The sequence below is a fragment of the Aplysia californica genome, unplaced genomic scaffold, assembly GCF_000002075.1.
Source record: "Aplysia californica isolate F4 #8 unplaced genomic scaffold, AplCal3.0 scaffold01325, whole genome shotgun sequence".
Lineage (NCBI taxonomy): Eukaryota > Metazoa > Mollusca > Gastropoda > Aplysiida > Aplysiidae > Aplysia > Aplysia californica.
The window spans coordinates 88,440-106,675 of record NW_004798595.1 but is presented as its reverse complement, the minus strand read 5'-3'; the positions used below and the strand labels follow the sequence as shown (position 1 = coordinate 106,675).

General features: G+C 36.5%; 2 protein-coding genes across 2 annotated transcripts in view; one reads left to right on the top strand and one right to left on the bottom strand.

The window, feature by feature from the left end:
• LOC101850693 (troponin C, skeletal muscle) overlaps window positions 1–2,869 on the top strand; it is a 13,559-nt gene extending 10,690 nt beyond the window's left edge. The window contains exon 5 of the mRNA XM_013090531.1: window positions 2,738–2,869. Coding sequence (XP_012945985.1) covers window positions 2,738–2,869 — 132 coding nt within the window. The remainder of the gene's footprint in view (window positions 1–2,737) is intronic.
• Window positions 487–17,706, bottom strand: LOC101850225 (serine/threonine-protein phosphatase 2A regulatory subunit B'' subunit gamma). Its single transcript, XM_005112575.3, has 13 exons — window positions 17,512–17,706; window positions 15,989–16,110; window positions 15,040–15,089; window positions 13,939–13,993; window positions 13,319–13,431; window positions 12,473–12,641; window positions 11,903–11,947; window positions 11,390–11,533; window positions 10,511–10,647; window positions 9,106–9,181; window positions 8,279–8,416; window positions 7,114–7,241; window positions 487–6,146 (listed from the first exon to the last, which is right to left on the bottom strand). Exons 1-13 carry the CDS (start codon window positions 17,564–17,566, stop codon window positions 6,044–6,046), a joined length of 1,335 nt encoding a protein of 444 aa, XP_005112632.1. The 5' UTR covers window positions 17,567–17,706; the 3' UTR covers window positions 487–6,043.
• Window positions 17,707–18,236: the final 530 nt, after the last annotated feature.

Sequence of the window (18,236 nt, the reverse complement as noted above, 5' to 3'; positions counted from 1 at the left end):
GAGAGAGAGAGAGAGAGAGAGAGAGAGAGAGAGAGAGAGAGAGAGAGAGAGGTTTTATGTTTTAGTAAGAGTTTTATGGCCCTTGCAACACAATTAGATAATAAGTGATGAAGATCATGGTAGTTCAAAGGGTAATATTCAAACACATAAAAGAAGGAGAGGTAAACCTGCTTAGTGTTGTCTTTTATCCACAGCCCAGAACTTAAGATAGGCAAGATCTAACACCTAGCCTTCTGGGACCAAAAAAAAATCTTGGGAGGTCCTGTATGCAAGTTGCGCACATTAAAAATCCCTTGGTGGTCCTAAAATCGATAGAGTAGGCTTCAGCCGCCACCCAGGTAAAATTCAAAACTAACTCCTATCAAACTGAAAATGCTTAAAAAGTGTCTCACATGCTCATAAAACCTTATGTAGTTGCGAGCACCACAAAAAAAACTTTTTTTTACAAAAATTTTTTTTTTTTAACAACAAAAAACTAAAGGTAACTGGGTTTCATGTACCATTTTAATAGCACAAATGGGATTCACACAGTTGGAGATGAGCAGTTTAAAGCTGAAAATAGATATCGTGATATTGTGAAGTATTTCAACAAGCTTTACACATGAGCAAGGGCGGGTATGCAAACAAAGAAATGCTACGATACACAAGTTGGGTGGAGAAAGTAAGGTGGAAAAAGCTGACTTTTCACAAATAGAAGCACATTTAAGTAGGCTACCCTAGACACGTTATAAGTCACTCGGGAAAACGTGCTTTAGAGACACCAAAGACTATTCCAACCCTGAACATCCTGGTGGAGACATATCTTTACATATTTGAGACCAGAATGACTGCTGGTGAAACTTTCATCAATGATATCCAAATCAGTAGAACCCATATTATTAGTCTGCCCTAAAAAGATTCCTTGTTATGTTTCTATGATTCCCACAAGCATAGAAAAAACTTCCAACCTTCAACGATGATACAGGTATGTTATAATGTAAGCTACTTTCATTTATATACATAGATCTATAAAGATATCTAAAGAGATTTCAGCCTTCCTGTAATGCATTTCTAAAAACAATTTCTGATAAAAATCATATGAACATAATTTATGGATGGCAAACTCATATTTATGGCATGACGCTGTGGAATTGGGCGCCCGTCAATTTTTGGGCATGTGGAGTTATTGATATCATCTTAAAGCTTGTTCATTTGTCTTACTTTCGGAGAATAAAACACCCATCAATCTTGAAAACCAGTTGAGATATTTGTGATTGAGGTGAGGATCGCCTTGTTTCACAGATAAAATAAAAAAAATAAAAAATGGCCTCCCAAATTTGATAATTTCCATTGATTGAAAGTCCTTAAAAACTAAAAATTTACACTTTTTTGTGCCTACTTTAATCAACGTTTTTATGAAAAAAATCCATACAGAAGTGTGTTTTTATTTCTTTTAAGTGTTGTCGAAAAACGAAAATCCGATAAAAATTGCTAAACCAGCAGAAAATGCCGGTTTCTTCGATTTTATCATTTTGACGAGCGCCCGACTTCGGCACAATGCCACACATTGTAAAAAATCATTGAAATAAAGTACAGTGGAGTCCACTCAAAAGCGAAATCTACAGAGTCACCAGATTTTATTTGGTTCAATCGAGTTTTTTGGATAGAGTGTTATCTCAAATGGGGGGGGGGATTCTATTTTCTTTATGTTTACCAATGTTCTCGGATTCTAAGTGTTTGGTTGAAGTGGACTTAACTGTAATTCCCATCTTTCCAATCAACAACATTCTTCTAAGGTGAAAATTCTATCAAACACAATACAGCATATATTGCCCAAATATAGGGGTATGATATACTCTCACACAATGTTCTTTGAAATGATAAATGCAATAAGATAGAAAATACTGGTTTGTGACAACCAAGAGTACAAACAGCAGGTATACTTTCAATGGGGAATGCCCTACATTTTATAAAACTACAAATCCTCAATTTTCTATGACAACCATCTTTCTAAACCTCCCTATCTGCTAAATTCTTTAAGAAAAAAACCCCAACAACCCCACACACGCTTAAGTTCATTCACCAACTTGTTTAAATACACACAATTATATTACAACTGTCTAAATCTTGGTCTCAGAATCACCAGAATTTCCTTCTGTATTACATCTTGGTTGCTAATGTCCTCAACATAAGTGTTTCAATCCATTTCTCCTTCCATTTAACTTTTATGAAATAATCTCAAGAAGCAGCACAATACATTCCTCTGCAGGACAATAAAAAGCAACAAAATAAATTGGCAAAGCGGGTACACCCCTAGCACACTCGCCTGTTGGACTCACAGCTGCAAAAATTATACCCAATATTAAGAAGGGGAGGGCCAACATTTTTTTCACAGTGAAAACGATGCAAAATATCATACAGTGTCGAGGCAGTGACTAGCTCAAAGCTTTGTATCTGAGGCATGAGACAAAAAACTGAGGAGACGAAATGTATAAGGTCCTATAAAGCTATAAAGTAAAAATCTCAGTGGGACAAGCATGACAATGCATCGAATTCTCAGTTAAAGACACTGTCGGCAATGACATTATTTCATCATATTCCTGAACATTTGACAAAGGCGCACCACGACAACGTGAAAGCATAACCAAACCTATTAACGGTACACCACATTAATTGTGTGAATACACAATACATTGTACAACAATACCCAATGCAGCACAGACTCTCACTCTCTCACTGATTTGGCATTTTTCTCTAGGTCAAAATGAAAAACAATAAAGACATTCATATGTTCACCAAATTCCCATCCAGTATACTTTCAATCTGTATTCCATCAGACTACAACTGCTCTATACTGTCTCAGTCACAGCTCCATTGTCAGCAGAGCTAAGGCAACATTATTCTTCTTACCCTGAGACCAGGTGTTTTGGAGAAAAAATCCTGTTCCTTTCTAATCTCCATCTGAACTGTAGGATGTTGCCCTCATGAACAGGTTTCTTTCCTCTGACACCAAGTGGAAAGGCAGTGAGTCAAGCAAAAGTCAACCTACAAGACTGATTGCGAGGTCTATTTATTTTTTTTTATGTGGGGGAGGGGGGAACAAAAACTAAACAAATTGAAAATTTTTTTTAGATATCCCTTTTGGAAGAAAAATTTGATAAAATCTTCAAAATGTTCCCTTTGCACAAGGCACAATCAAAAAGTTTGCTGACTGTCATTCTATTTTTCAAATTTAACCAAAACCTATAGATATTAGGTAATTTATGGATTGTCACCAAACCTCTGACTGTTGTATCCCACAAACTTCTAAAATCAATCAAAACATAAAATGCCTACTAGAGATTAGATGAACTTGTGATCTGAGTGGTAAGTTTAGTTTTAGTAGGAGTTTTACAGCACTTGCAACACAGTAAGGTCATATTAAGTGCCAAAGATTAGAGGTGCTACAAGAGAGTAACAAACACAAAAAAGAAGGAGGGGAGATAGGGACGGTAGATTTTTTACAGGAAAGAAGGAGTGGTAAAGTTTCAGCTCAATTCGGTTAGAAGATGACAAAGCATCATGTTGTCAAAGAAGCCGGTTAATATTTGGAAACTCGACAATACAATATCACAAGAACTTTTTTCAGAAAACAATCACTGTGTTAAGGCATGAGCAAGCCTACTGTTCCAATCTTGAGACAAAGCAATTTTATCAGAAGTAGTACCTAAGTTCACATTCAAAATTGCACAAAGGTTTTTTTTGGCAAGCAATGCTTTCACAAGAAATTACCTCACATGAGATGGACAGAAAATCAGTATTTTTCTTAATAGGCAGGCTACGCACTTGGTCCTTGATGGAACAACAGTGTTTTTGTGAATGAAAACTTTGCAACAGTTGCCAGATAAAACCTGAAAAAGAGGTCCAGAGAAGTTCCCACAATTCACTAGACCGCTGTATTCAGATTATACCTGTCCAAAAGTGCCATTTTAACGAAACGACACAAATTTGCAGAAACCACGGGGGATTTTTGTTTTGGTAAAGCTCAGTCCAGAAACTTTTTTGTATTTGTACATCACCTTGAATTTGAACAAATCGTTACCATTGACCAAATTGGTCAGAAATAGTCATTGCTTCCAGACAGACAAAGAGGACAACAAGAGAGTTAATGCTACAGTTCAGTATCTGAATCATGTTTGTTAGGTTCTACAGGTGAATTTTGGGTAATGCATGTGAACAGGGGTAAAAATATCTGTGCAGTGATTATTTACAATTTGAGGAGAATGAAATAAGGGAAAGAACCCCCCTCAGGCGGACTATATTTTAGGTTTTAGTTTGTTATAGTAGAGGTTTTACAGCATTCGCAACTGCATAAGGTCATATGAGCGCTATTTTAGGTTTGTGGATTTCTAGTTTTTCAAAGGGATGAATGTAATATAATATTTATATTTATCACAACATCTCAACTGGACAGCGGACGTTCAGTGGGAGAATAAACAGTGAAAATAATATATATGGGTACAAATAGAAGTCTCTTCAAGCAAGTTTTGACTTCCATAGATTCAGTAGCTTGCCAGCTCATGACTTTCAAAAGCCATACTGCTGGCTTTGTTCACTATTACAACAAACTGAAAAAGTGGGGAGAGAATGTAGGTCAATAAAAATAGCTACAAAATAACTTGAATACAATGAGAGATCAATGGACTGTTGCACATAATACCTCATAAAATCTGAACACACCATTTTGTTCAGCAAAAGGAACATGTAGAATCAAACCATATTTTATCAACATGTTTTTTGTTCAGTAAAACTGACGTTTAGTTTTTGGACAAATAATCAAGACAGACATTGGCAAATAAAATACTTTACTCCATACCATTAAACTTAAACCTGCATCCATTCCACTACCAATAGCAGTGAGAGGAAGTGTCAAAATTCCAGATTTAGATAATTCGGGTGAAAAAACGGTGAAGTGGAAAAAAAAAGTCCTGCCATAAAGAACGGTTGGCCCTTTCCACTCTCCATAACATCAACTAGACGTGCAACAGCAGTGAGCAGTAATTACCATAATATAAACATCAGACACACAGAACCCAAGTTCTTATTTCTTAGAGGCAAGCTGTCAGTCAGTGAAAAAAAACCCCATCATTTCACAACAACAGACTGGCATGTTCATGGCAGAGAGTAACCATCCTGTGAACAGGAACAACTCTCAGAAACAATAGGACTCTAGGACGGACTTTACCAGATACATGTCTCTCACTCGTAAGAACTTACATGATGTACCAGACAAAAAATAAATAACCATACAATATAAACAGGACTTAAGAACACATTCTTGTGACCACATTGAAGTCACAGACAAGTTCTAAATTACAGACTTTCACAAGAAAAATCTAATTCATTTAAGTTACCCCGCGAATACTATAAGAACCAACAGAAAACTAAGACACGAGGGTCCTTTCCTGGAAAAAGTGACCAACATACGGGGACAGTGAAGGTGAAGGCTGTGATGCCGATTGATTGCCGATGGTGAGTATCGGACCAAAGCAACGTATTGATGGAAGGGTGGAATGTTCCAGTTTGTATCCATTTCAATTGCCCACCACATCTTAAAGCTGACTGAAAGTTAGTCACAACAAAATCTGTCTGTCAAGGTACCGGTATGAAGTTTTCAAATATCTCAGAATCTTTCTAATACTGAAATCCAATGGACAAATGGTATTTGTCTTATTTTTACAATTTGAGCGTCAAGCTTGAGAGTCTCTCAAAACTTTTTGGGAACAGAATTCGTCATAAACATTAAGTTTCATGACTATTTTCCACACTGAAATGAGAGGCAAAATTGACCCTTGTCAGATCACAGTTCGATATCCGGATCATTGTCCAACTTTTTTCTTCTTTGAGGAAGTTATAACAGTTCATGTGTTGATGTTGCTCTTTTGATTATAACTGCATTTCACAATGGTAAAGTGAAAAAAACAACAATATGTCTAAAATGATTTATCGAAACTGAGGGTCACATTTTGTTTCCGTGTCGACTGATCTGGTGAACGGTTGGAGGTCTGCAGAGATTCCTTATATATCACACTTCATCAGACAGGTCTGGCACTAGGTACTCTCTGTTCTCATACGTCCAGAAGTCATTCAGGTCAATGAGAATGCTCACAACAGTATCACCTTTACCACTGAAATACAAACAAATGAAAATATGCAACACTCAATCTTCAGTTGACATATATAAACAACAAAAAATATGGCAGCCGTGTCTTCATTCATGCAATGGAGAGCCTAACAGAGTTTAATATTTTTCTAGGGACAGTAATTATATGTAACAGTGTTCTTTTAAGCTATGACCTACAGCATTTCGTTGCTTCTCTGTGAAGAGGCACATTGTACAGTTTACAACAGAAGCAGCTTCTGCATAAACATCTAGGTTAAAATGTTCCTTTTTACACAACTTGTACTACAGTTAAACCTGTCCGTAACAGTCATACAAGATCACGGAGAAAAGTGACTGTTATAGACAGGTGGCCACTATGGACAAGGTCATAATAAAATAAGTACATAAATAACTTCTCACGCAGTACTTGTAAACCACCAACAACCAATCGTACAATGTGTGTAAGACAGACAACACATCTCGCTTTGTTTTATCAGTCACAAAGCCTCTGCATCCTTTCAAACTACTTATATCAACGGAAAGAGAAATGAAGAACAAGCCATAACAACATAAACAATTTAAAAAGTGCTCAAGCGCTCTGATTCTACACACTGACTGTGACTGTTTCACACAATGTGCCATCACTTGTGATTCCTGTGCATAGTAGCCTAAAAATAGACATGATCACATCAGCAAGTGGACACAGACAACCGGATCAAACTCTCTTCGTTCAAAACTATGAAGAAGCAGGCACAGGAATGAAACAAAACACAGTTTGTATACGGGCGTACCAGGTATGCCTACAGCACACACTGTAGAAAATCATAAGGGTGTATCAGCTTTGTTCATAGTGCAGGCAAAGGGTTTTCAATAAACGTAGACGCATGCATGCTATTCAAACACATCCAAGCCAGGTACAACAGGCCTACAAAGATTACCTCAAAGAATACACACATGTTTAACATTAAATAAAAGTACATAAAATACCTCACCTTCTTATGAGATCGTTCAGGGTTAGTCTTAATGGATTACTTGGCTTCACCATGTCAAAGATTTCATCTTTCACATCTTGGAATTTGATTGGTTCTTGCCCATGGATTTTCATTTGTTCCTGAATTGCCTGTTAAAGAAAAGGAAGAAAAAAGTCTGCTCATTGCAATCCATAAAAACAAAAGGCAATGAAGTCACTTTATTACACACCCAGGTGAACACAAACAAAGATATAATGACAAGGGTCCTGGGAACCACTACTAAAGAGTTATAGCTCACTTGCACAGCTTCCTGAGTATTTACGGGTCACGCTGCTCACCCAGTAGCTGGATCCCATCATGTATTAGCCGGACTGGCATTTCCAACACTGATATCCTTCAATCTTAGCTCAACATGACTGATCACATTTTCACTGACATTTTATGCACCCCACAGACAACAGAAAGGAAACGCAATGCTCTTGATAAAAAGTAAAAATCAGTGCACTTGCAAGTTAAAATACTCAAGGTCAACCATCTATTAGTCCATGCAGAAAAAGATATCGAAAAACCTGCATCCTTCAAATGAGATATGGTGACATTACTACTACATAATCAAGGATGCCTCTGCAGTGTCTGCAGTTTAAAAATTTTGGTTCTTCAGTTTCAAGCAGAAGACACAAGTTCAATTATTGAGTTGGGAAGTTTCTTATCAAGATCCCCATCTGTACAGCGGGATGTATCCTAATCAGCCTGGCTGAGGTGGCACTGACAGGCAAAGTTGAAGTAGCCAAACTCCCAGACTATCTAAACTGAGTTGACTGGGTGTAGAACATTTATAATAAATGAATACTTTAAAAGTCTCAGATCTGAAACTGTCCAAACAAGCAAAGTAAACCCACTTTGAAACATTCCATTGATCTTTCTAATTTTACAGGCCTTTGGCACATACATCAGTACATCATAATATGACATCACTATGAGTGAGCATGCAGTGGACACGTCAAAGAAACAAAATGTGATCCAACACTAGTGACACTCAGTGCATCAGTTTCTGTATTTTTGTAATAAACACAGAGATACACATTCACAAACATGAATATACGAACACACCTAGCGTATTCTATGCTGAAAGTATTACCCTTGGACAGAATAGTAATATCTTAGTGCTGCGTAATGTATAACTTACCCTGAAAAAGAAGTTGAGTGAGAATACATTGAGGTAGGCCTGGTGCTGGACATCAAGGATGCGGAACAAGTAGCGCAGGGCCTGAGGCTCCCTGCGATTCTCCATGGCCAAAACGAAGTCTAGGTAAGTCTTGTAGTCCTAAGAGATGGCAAAATGAGACACATTATCCCTTCAGGAACTTGACGTCTCCAGCTTCAACTTACCAATACTAATTCTAATTTTTTAAAAATTTTTTGTAAGAGTTTTACGGCACTTGCAACATAATAAGGTCATATAAGTGCCCAAGATTAGAAGTGTTACAAGAGAGTAACAAACACAGAAAAGAAGTAGGAGAAATCAGGACGATAGATGTTTGATAGGAAAGAAGGAGCAAACCACACCAGAGCACCCACCAACCACCCACTTACTAATTCTAAAATTTGACTAGTGCAAACACAGAATTATAAATAAACATATGTCATACAACGAAAAAAGGTGTGTAAATAGCAAGCTGAACAGCAAATAATTATCATTTGATCAAATCAGAGGCCATAGACAAAATTTGATGAGAAAGATGACAGAACTCCTGTAGTTCTAATGTATGAAAATTCATATTCTTTCAGATTTCTGCCATGTAAGAGAAAAGTTGTACCACACTGGGAAAACATGTACACGAAAATGTATTGGAAACACCGGCAACACACAATAATGTTTTAAAATTTTGGGACACCTAGCTGCAAAACAGGTAAGAACTGTTAAGATCCAAAACATCAGAATGAAAAATTGACTAAGACAAGCAAATGCGATTTTAAAAAATGCAAAACTGGCCTTTTCTAGCTTCAACTCACCATTTCACCATCATAGGTCAAACACTCTTGGAAGACTCTGTCCAGGAACACATCCGTCAATGTCCCTGTACCATACCTAAAAACAAAAATTATATCCCATATAGATGTATACTTTAATAATAATAATAATGAATATCATTTCTATAGCGCCCACTCCCATGTAAACACAGCTCTAGGTGCTTTACATAAATTATAAATGCAACATTATTTGTGATTTTGCTTAAAATAAAATATTCATCAACTTTCCTTTTCTCAGACTCTTTACAATAACCTCAGCAATCACAATACTGAAATTCTAAAAAAAAAAATACATATGAAACACCGCAGGCTTTTAGACCAATTACGTATCCAAAAGGCAATCCAAAGTGGCTTGCGACTTGATAGCATGAAAGACACACATTTGTTTGTGCTTTTTTTATGTACATCTGTTGATGGAGTTAGTGACCTGGTGTTCAGAAGACTGACTAACTCGCAATCTGATACCAGGTACACAATGTAGAAAGTTCTCTCAAACCTTTGTTTGATATAGTGTGGAAAAGCTACAATTTTGGCATAATGAGACAAAACCCTCCAAAATAAAAAAATATCTATTTTTCTACATAATGAATGGGTGTATTTGATGAAAACCGTGAGAAGGCTACTAGGTGTCACATGACATTGCAGAATATAACAGGCCCAAATACTCTTGGGTCAAACGACGAAGCAAAGAAGGGATCCATTGATATAGTGAATATCGGCCACAACCATTACCAAACCAATCTAAACAGATCAAGGAGATCTTATTTGTTAACTAGAAAGAAGACAGAACACCTGCAGTTCTGACATTTTAAAATCAATACTCTTTTTTAGGTTTCTTCCAACAAAGAGAAAACGTGTACAACACTGAGGAAAGACAAGCGGGATCGAAAGATCTTAGATCCGACTCCAGGCAAAGCTTGGTCATCATGGTGCTTGTCTCATTCCACCCTGCCATGGATCTTGTCTGTCAGCAGATAAGGGGACTAACATCTGACATACTAGTGTCCTATTTACGGAACAGTCTACTAAATAATCAGTTCTGTTAAAGCATTATGGAAACTGGAGCACATTTCAGTTAAGAGGAACACACATGTACTCAGCAACTTCGGCTTATACTTTAGACGTATCTATTATCTAGTTTCAAGTCCAGTTCCTCACTACAAAGCAACAAATTCTGCTTTCAAAGTAACAAAAGAATAAAAATCTCAGAATCAAACACAATCTAAAAACCATTAACTAGACTGTAGCTCTAAAAAGTTCATCTACTTCATCACAGCAGCTGGCACTCTAGACAGCAAAACTGATTTGCTCAAAAACCTTCCCCCATATGTCAGTCCTCTAATTAAGCATCAGTGTCACTGATAGCTAGCTCAAATCCACAACTGACCTTGCGAGTTCTTCCTTGCTGAGCATCCCGTTCCTGTCTTTGTCCAAATTCAGATACTGTCCATACACTCTGAGAGCTGATGGTGCGGAGAACCAGTTTGACTCTTGCATTTCTTTGGACAACTCTTCATCTCTCAGCTGAGAATTTAAAAGAAACTTTTTAGATGTTTTGAATTATAAACACTTTTTGCTTTTTGCAACAGGAAAAATCAGTATGATGAAAGTCATACAAAACTCCAAAAAAGCAACACTACACAAAAAATAGAAGGATTATCAAAAAGATAGGGATTATCAATAAGTTCATCATAAAGAGTAAGGAAAAGAAAATATCGTCCATACAGACAATATAAAGAGAGATATGGAGAAGTGAAACCTACTGATTGCACCGTCTGACCACTGGGACGTATTCATTGGCAGGTGAAACTACACTGCAGCCACTGAAATGTTTTTTAATTTAATTAATTTTCGTAAAAGTTTTACATTATTTGCAACACAAAGGTCATATATGTGCCATAGAGGTGTCACTAGAGAGTAACATACAAAGAAAAGAAGGAGAGATGGACAATATATGTTAATAGAAAAGAAAGAGCAAATCACACCACAGCACCTGCTAACCACCCACAGCCACTGAAAAAAATGACAACAAAATGTTAGCATAAGAACTATTCTTTTTTACATTTTAAAACTTAGCAGCTAGAGTACAGAATACTTCAACTAATATTATACAATTTAAGGCAGAGACATTGGGTCCATAAATACAAAATTGTAGGTAAAGATATTGTTAACCGAAAAGCAACACCAACTGAGCTAACAGAGAACCCTACAAAATACTGGTCCCTACACAGAAGATAAATGACATAGAAAATGTAAGATAATTCACCTCAAGTAAATCATCGAGGAAACTGCAAGCCAAGATGTCTTGTATCCGGATTTTTCCACTTCTTAGGGGATCCAAGAAAAAGAAAAACTTGCGTACAGCAGTACAGACATAGAAAGAATAGAAAGATCTTTCAAGTCCATTCAACTGTGGAGAGGAAAACAAAATTAAGTAACAATTTCATCAAATTTATTACTTCGGCCTGGCAGATGATTATGTCCAAAATAACATAAAAAGATAAAAACACAAAAGCCGCAATCAACTCATTGACAAGGTCAAGGATTACACAAATAACACAGCAAATCATTAATCTAAGAATAAGACCCCCATTTCCGAGAATATATTCTGGTTATTAGTACATTGAACACAAAATACACAACGGCATTTTTTTCAGACTTGTTTGTGCACTTCATTATGTTATAGAAGATCCCACAATTTAGTGAACCCATGACATCTACATTTACTTTGTGTTAAATAAGACAATGCATCTGTAGTATAAACAAATAATCAACTTACTTGCGGCAGTGTTGGTATCAGTTCTAGGATATAGTTCTCCAGATCCTGGAAAGGGAAGCAAATAAATAAAAGTAATCAGAGCTGATCTTATTCTATCATTGTTCATTTCTACAAATGGATCTGTCAACATATCTTTCAATTTATAAAAGATCCAGTAGTTCTTAATGTTCGTTTGGGGAACGCCCGCCTTCCTAAAACATGCAAGAACCTTAAACAAAACCAAGACAATCAATTTTTTAAAATAGTAATGAGCTAGAAGCTCAAGAAAACAAAAAAATATATCAAGGCAAGAAGTAGAAAGTATATTTCACTTGGAAAATTCATCCATCGTGTTCTTGTAGAAACCATGCCAAAAAATCTAAGATTTCTTCTTTGACGAGGTGAACCTCTATTGACTATAGGCAGGTTTTTAAAAGTAGATCTCATTTAAAATCAAGTAAATCTTTCTCGAACATTCCTTGACATTGACAAGTCCATCACAATTGAGGCTTAAGCAGATTGGAGAATCATAATTAGGATACAAGGATCAATTTTATGCATGTGGGGAAAAAAAAAATTTTTTTTACTCACAGGCTCTTTCAAATAGCCTTGCCCTGCGACATCATACAAGGACAAGCCAATGCGTGTCTGGTGGAGCCAGACTTTGCGCATGACATAGTTAAAAAACTGCATGATGGAGATGCGGCCAAAAGGGTCACTTTGAAGTAGCTTACAGAATACTGATGCCTGGAAAAACGATCTGAAACACAAAAAGCATACAAGGCGTGAAAGTGATCTTGTGATAAGACACATGATATTCAATCCTATCCTTCACTAATGTAATTGTACAAACAAAATATTCCAAAAGCTTATTACGAAGCATTTAAAAAAATGCTGAGGCCACATGAAAAAGTGTACCTTTCCTCGTTTTCTTGTACAGCACAAGGCTTATACTCTCCATTTTTGATGATCATATTTCCTCATACAGTGAAATTCGGATTCAACGAAATCACCCAGGTTACCCATGTCAATTACACCTTTTGTATAACGAATCTTCCGATTCAACAAGCTTGGAGGTCCAACACGAGAACTTCATTGTAAACAGAAAGCATTAAACTGTATATATATAGAATGGACAAACATTGACTACATCAGTCTTTCAATACTCCCTCACTCTCAAACAAAATACTATGATTAGAGAAAAAGCAAAATGATCAGTGTTACATGGTGGACATTTACACATTTTAATGAAAGCAGTATCTCCTACAAATGTACAAGAACAGTATTCTAAAATGTTAAGAAATATCACAGAACAATATGTCATATGCCTAGAGTGGTCATTATTGTTTCAATTTCCAATTCAAAATATGCTTCAGCGAGCTCAACTTAAAAAAAGAGCAAATCAGATTGAGAAATTGTCAGAGCGGTTTCACTCACTTGCACTTCTGCCCTGCTTCTTCCTGAACCCTCAGGAAGTCATCATAGCTTATCATCTGTTCATCCCCATGAAGTGGGTGCGTGTGGTGCTTATCCAGCAAAAACCACAATTTCTGCAACAAAGATATTACCAAGCACAATCATAATGTTATAAATTAGAACTCTATGGACAGGGCTCTCAGATACAAGACAACAACGATATTCAGTTTAAAAATGTTATACAACATTTTATCTGAAGAGAAAGAAAAAGAAACAAGAATCCTGAAATTCTTGGGGGGATGTGGTGGTGGAGGAGGGTTTTGGGTCTTTTTCTTAGCAACTTGCCTTCAAATTCTCATAAACTCATTCTGATTACCAGGAGGTACAAATGGCTACAGACCAGTCTTGCAGTCTCTAAAAATGTCTATCAACATCCTTGGCTTTTGACACCTTGAAAACTAGCAGAAAAAATGAATGACACTATCAACTGCCAAACTGATCTACAACATGCATGAAATTTAAGTCTGAGCTCCGCTGTCTGCACTAGTTTGTTAATGCATGCTTCAATAGGTGCATAAAGAGAGAAAGAGGAACAAACTTACTTATTGTGCTTTTTCAAATGTAACAGGAAAGAAACTAACCTGCAATTCATCATTGTCTAAAAGCTCCCGGCTTCTTCTCTGGAGAAACAATGCTCTGGCAAAATACAAAGGGTATCAAAGATTATTCTTATGATAAATAAAAAGATCAATAATAACCTGAACTGAAATTAGCTATGCCAAAAAAACAACCAATTTTTAACAAATTTGCAAGAAAGTCAATTCAATACGTGCTACACATGTAGGACTCCGCAGCGTGTCCGGCCTCCTTAGCGTGTCCATTTCCGTATTGCTCTCCGTGCCATGTCCTTTCCCTATTTTGGCCACCTTTTTTCCCCTATTCCCTGGCCACTCCTCCCCTTTTGTCATTGCATGTGAAAGAAATAGTTTACACCTCTTTTTTTACGTGCCGCATGAACTCTTTTGCTCAAGCTTCTGTATGTGAAAATGTGTGTGTGTCTGTGTTTGCTGTCAAATGTTCTCACAATCACATTGAACATTTTCTGTCTTTTGATTTGTCTTTTGTATTGAATGTAAAGTCTTGTACTGTACATGGCTTAGAGAGACTGTTGAAAATTACTTAAGAGAAAAAGAAATCGTTATGAGGCAGCATTTGCAGAAACCCACATGGTCCGCTCGCTGATAAAAAAACAATTAGGAAATGACAATTACGCAGTTCCTGGGACTTTTGAGTAGACACAAAAGGGCCTTGAACATCTAGCTCTCACTGATAAAAGGCAAACGAGGCAGGGGTAGACTCAGAGTAACTTACGTTGAAGGTCTAAACAGATGGACGACTGGAAAAGATCAGGACAATATTATTTGATTATAAAAGCTTTTTGGTAAAATCAATAAGAATCAAAATGCACCCGAAGTGAACAAACGCAGAGGAGTGCAAAATGAGTAAAAAGGACATCGGACATACCGATGAGAGCAACTCGGACAAGGACATGTTGCGGAGGACGGACACGTGTCAGAGTCTTACATATTTATACATTGCCACTCAGAGTTCCTATCAGTTCTATAGTTCCATTTTTTTCTGATGAACAGGCCTGAAACAACACTCACAGCACAATTAAAATAGCAACAAAATTACATCACAGTGGAAATAGAATGACAGCAACCATCTTTCTGCATACATACCTGGATTCTTCGCGTAACTTCAGTAAAAGTGGTTCGTCCTCAGATGGTAACTGAAAGGAGTAAAAATTTTTGAGTTGTTTTTTTTTCTTCAGAAATGAATCATAATAATTACATGTACATAATACTTCATAGAAACAGAAAATGCAAGGAAAAAGACAGAAAAAAGAAGAGTTCATCAAAATCATATAATTTCTAACATTTCTGTTTTAATTTTAGTAAAAGATTCACAGCACTTACAACATAAAAAAGTCATACAAGGGCCCTAATGTTTATTTTATCATAATGTACATTTGTTTAAAAATCAAAAGTTAACCCAACAGCAAAACACTACTACGCGCCCCCCCCCCCCCCTCCCCGCCCCAATCAAAAGGACCCCTAGCAGTGCAGGAGAAATATTACATTTTGTCCCTGTAAAAAGAAAAAAGAGTGACTTCTTTTATTTCCTTCCCAGTGTAAAGCTGAGTCACACAGGTTATTCACTTTTCTTGCAACTTTTTAAAAAGTACAGGAATGTGTTTTGTGAAAATGTAATTTTGTCTTTATATAAAGATATGTGTACCCCACATTTGTAATGTCATAATATACTGTTTTCCCTATTCTATACCTCTGCTTCTGAATGATACCGTTCAGACCAAGTCTGTGAAAGAAAGTGAATAATTTATATATAGCCTTCTTCCTGACCAACTCGGCAATTCTGACCCTCTTTTCATAATTAATTAGTTTATTTGAATTCATTTGACTCAAACTTTGCCTCAGGTATTTCAATCTGTGAAACACTAAGGTCAGGGTTCCCACTCATCAAGGAGCTATCTGGGGGTTTTTCCCTCAGTTTTATTTTTTGATTTTGTAACCATTTTCAAGGGGACATTTATTTTTTTTAGTGAAGAAGTCTGGGCCAAATTTTTCAAAAAGTGTGGCTTAAAAAAACTGCAAACATGCTGGCACTTACCTTTGAATAAAGGCTCGGTACATTTACATGATCCTCTTGAAGTCCTTTAAATTGTTTGTAAAGACAAGTAAATATTTCCAGCTCCTCTTCATTTGAAGATTTTGATACATTTTTACTTTTATCTGTTGACAAAAGAAAAATAAACACAGACTAAGTCATGGAAAGTTTAAAGCCAAACTTTACAGGTTCACAGAGAATGTCAAAGGAATGTTCATACAAAAATACGTGTAAAGATTTTAAAAATCTCACTTTACATTGGCAGTTGTTTTTTTTTAAATACACATGTATACACACAAAAAAGTTTATTGAAGTCACATAATATAAATATCCCATCAATACAGACAACCTTACGAACATCACATCATTGCATTAATTGCAACAAGTCATCTTTGTGCAGCACCCTGTATTAAACAAGCTTGGGTTTTGTCTTGCTCAGGAACAAGCAACCACTATAGTTCACTATACACACTTTAAAACTTTTTACTGTACTATAAAGTCAGACCATCATCGGTGAAGTCTGGATGATAACATTAAAACAGAAGAAAAAGAGTAAGTTTGAGTTCTTGATTTTTTCATATATATATCTGAAAACCTCCATTTCCCTGTGCCAGTTGTAAGCATGCTTTTACGCAATCACCCATCAATGGACAATCCCCTGAAACCCCCCTATGACTACAATTTGGAACTAAATTAAATAACATAAAAACGTTTCAATAGGTCCAAAATACATCAGAAAAAAACTGGCATGGATAGCATCCCTAACACGGAAGTGATTCTATGAAAATACCCTTATTTTTAGGGCCCAAGTTTATAAAAATTTAATTATTATTATTGACGAAAAATTCATGAGAATATTGGTTGGGAAGGACTTCCTTAACAAGCAAGCAACCAACCCAACAAACAAATAAAAGAAACCTTACCCTAACCCTGACCCAACGCCTAATCTTAGATAGATCTACTGCCTTTTGTTACCCTCCTCTATTCACTCTCTGTTTCATAAGATCTTCTATGCCAAGTCTATTATAATAATTAGTTTAGTGGTCGCCTGTTACGGAATTCCAACCGAATACGAATATCATTAATTAGTGACATTAGGATTCCGGTTTTGGCCCCAACGAATACCATTAAGTCACCCAACATTCAGGTATCCTTACTCCTAACCGAACTTTAACTAGATCCTATCCCTCATAAAGTAACAAAGTTAAAAATATTGAACTTTCATTCGGCATTAAGGCTATCATTACTCTTGACATGGCCAAAACTGAAGATTGAATTGCCTGAATTATATTGCAGACAGTGGCCTCTGCAACTCTGAACAAAGTAACATCACATCAAATAATATTCTAAGATATAAGCTCTCAAAAACTCCTCACACCCATTAATCTCAATCTGACTAAGCAACATCAACAATACTACACAGTCACACTACAACAATGACAACAAATTATGTCAACATCAACAATGAGAAATCCATCGACCATTCCATTCATAATTCGTAATTAGATTTTCACATGAAAACGTACTTTCTCTTTTCTTGAGGTAATCCCTCAGAGTTTTGGACCACGTTGTATTATGCATTTCTCTCCTAGCAGCATTAAGACTGCAATGGCATCGTGCTAAAAATGATTAAAATCAGAAAGTAACGTTTATCGGGACCAGCCGACTGTCACTACAACACAGTTTTGACAGCCATCTTGAAATTTTGCTTCCCGGCTTAGATTTGATTGGTTTGTTTTCCCTAGATCCGCCAGGGGAACTAATCATGTCAACAGTAGATCCAATCGGCCAACTGGAATCCCTCCGCGCAGCTTCGCGTGTTGTAACATGCCTGGCCTGTCAGGACAGAGAAAGAGATTGTAATACATTGTGCATGTCGGCTATTGTACATGGGTACCTAAATGAACGTAAATTTATTAATAATAATAATAATAATAATAATAATAACAAAATAGACTTATGAGAAATTGCAGGTCCCTCAAAAATTGTTAGACTTATGAGAAATTGCAGGTCCCTCAAAAAGTGTTAATTAATAGTAAAAGTGAAAGATAGAGCTATAATGATTAGCGGCACCTCGATAACATGTATCATCATACTGCTATAACTATAGCTCGTGTGCAGTGTGCACGCTTTTGTGCGTGTGTATTTGTAGTAATGGTATAATATTTTTTTATTATTGTGTGTTTGTGTATGTGTGTGTGTGTACTTGAATGTGAGCGTGTGTGTTTGTGTGTGTGTGTGTGAGTGTGTG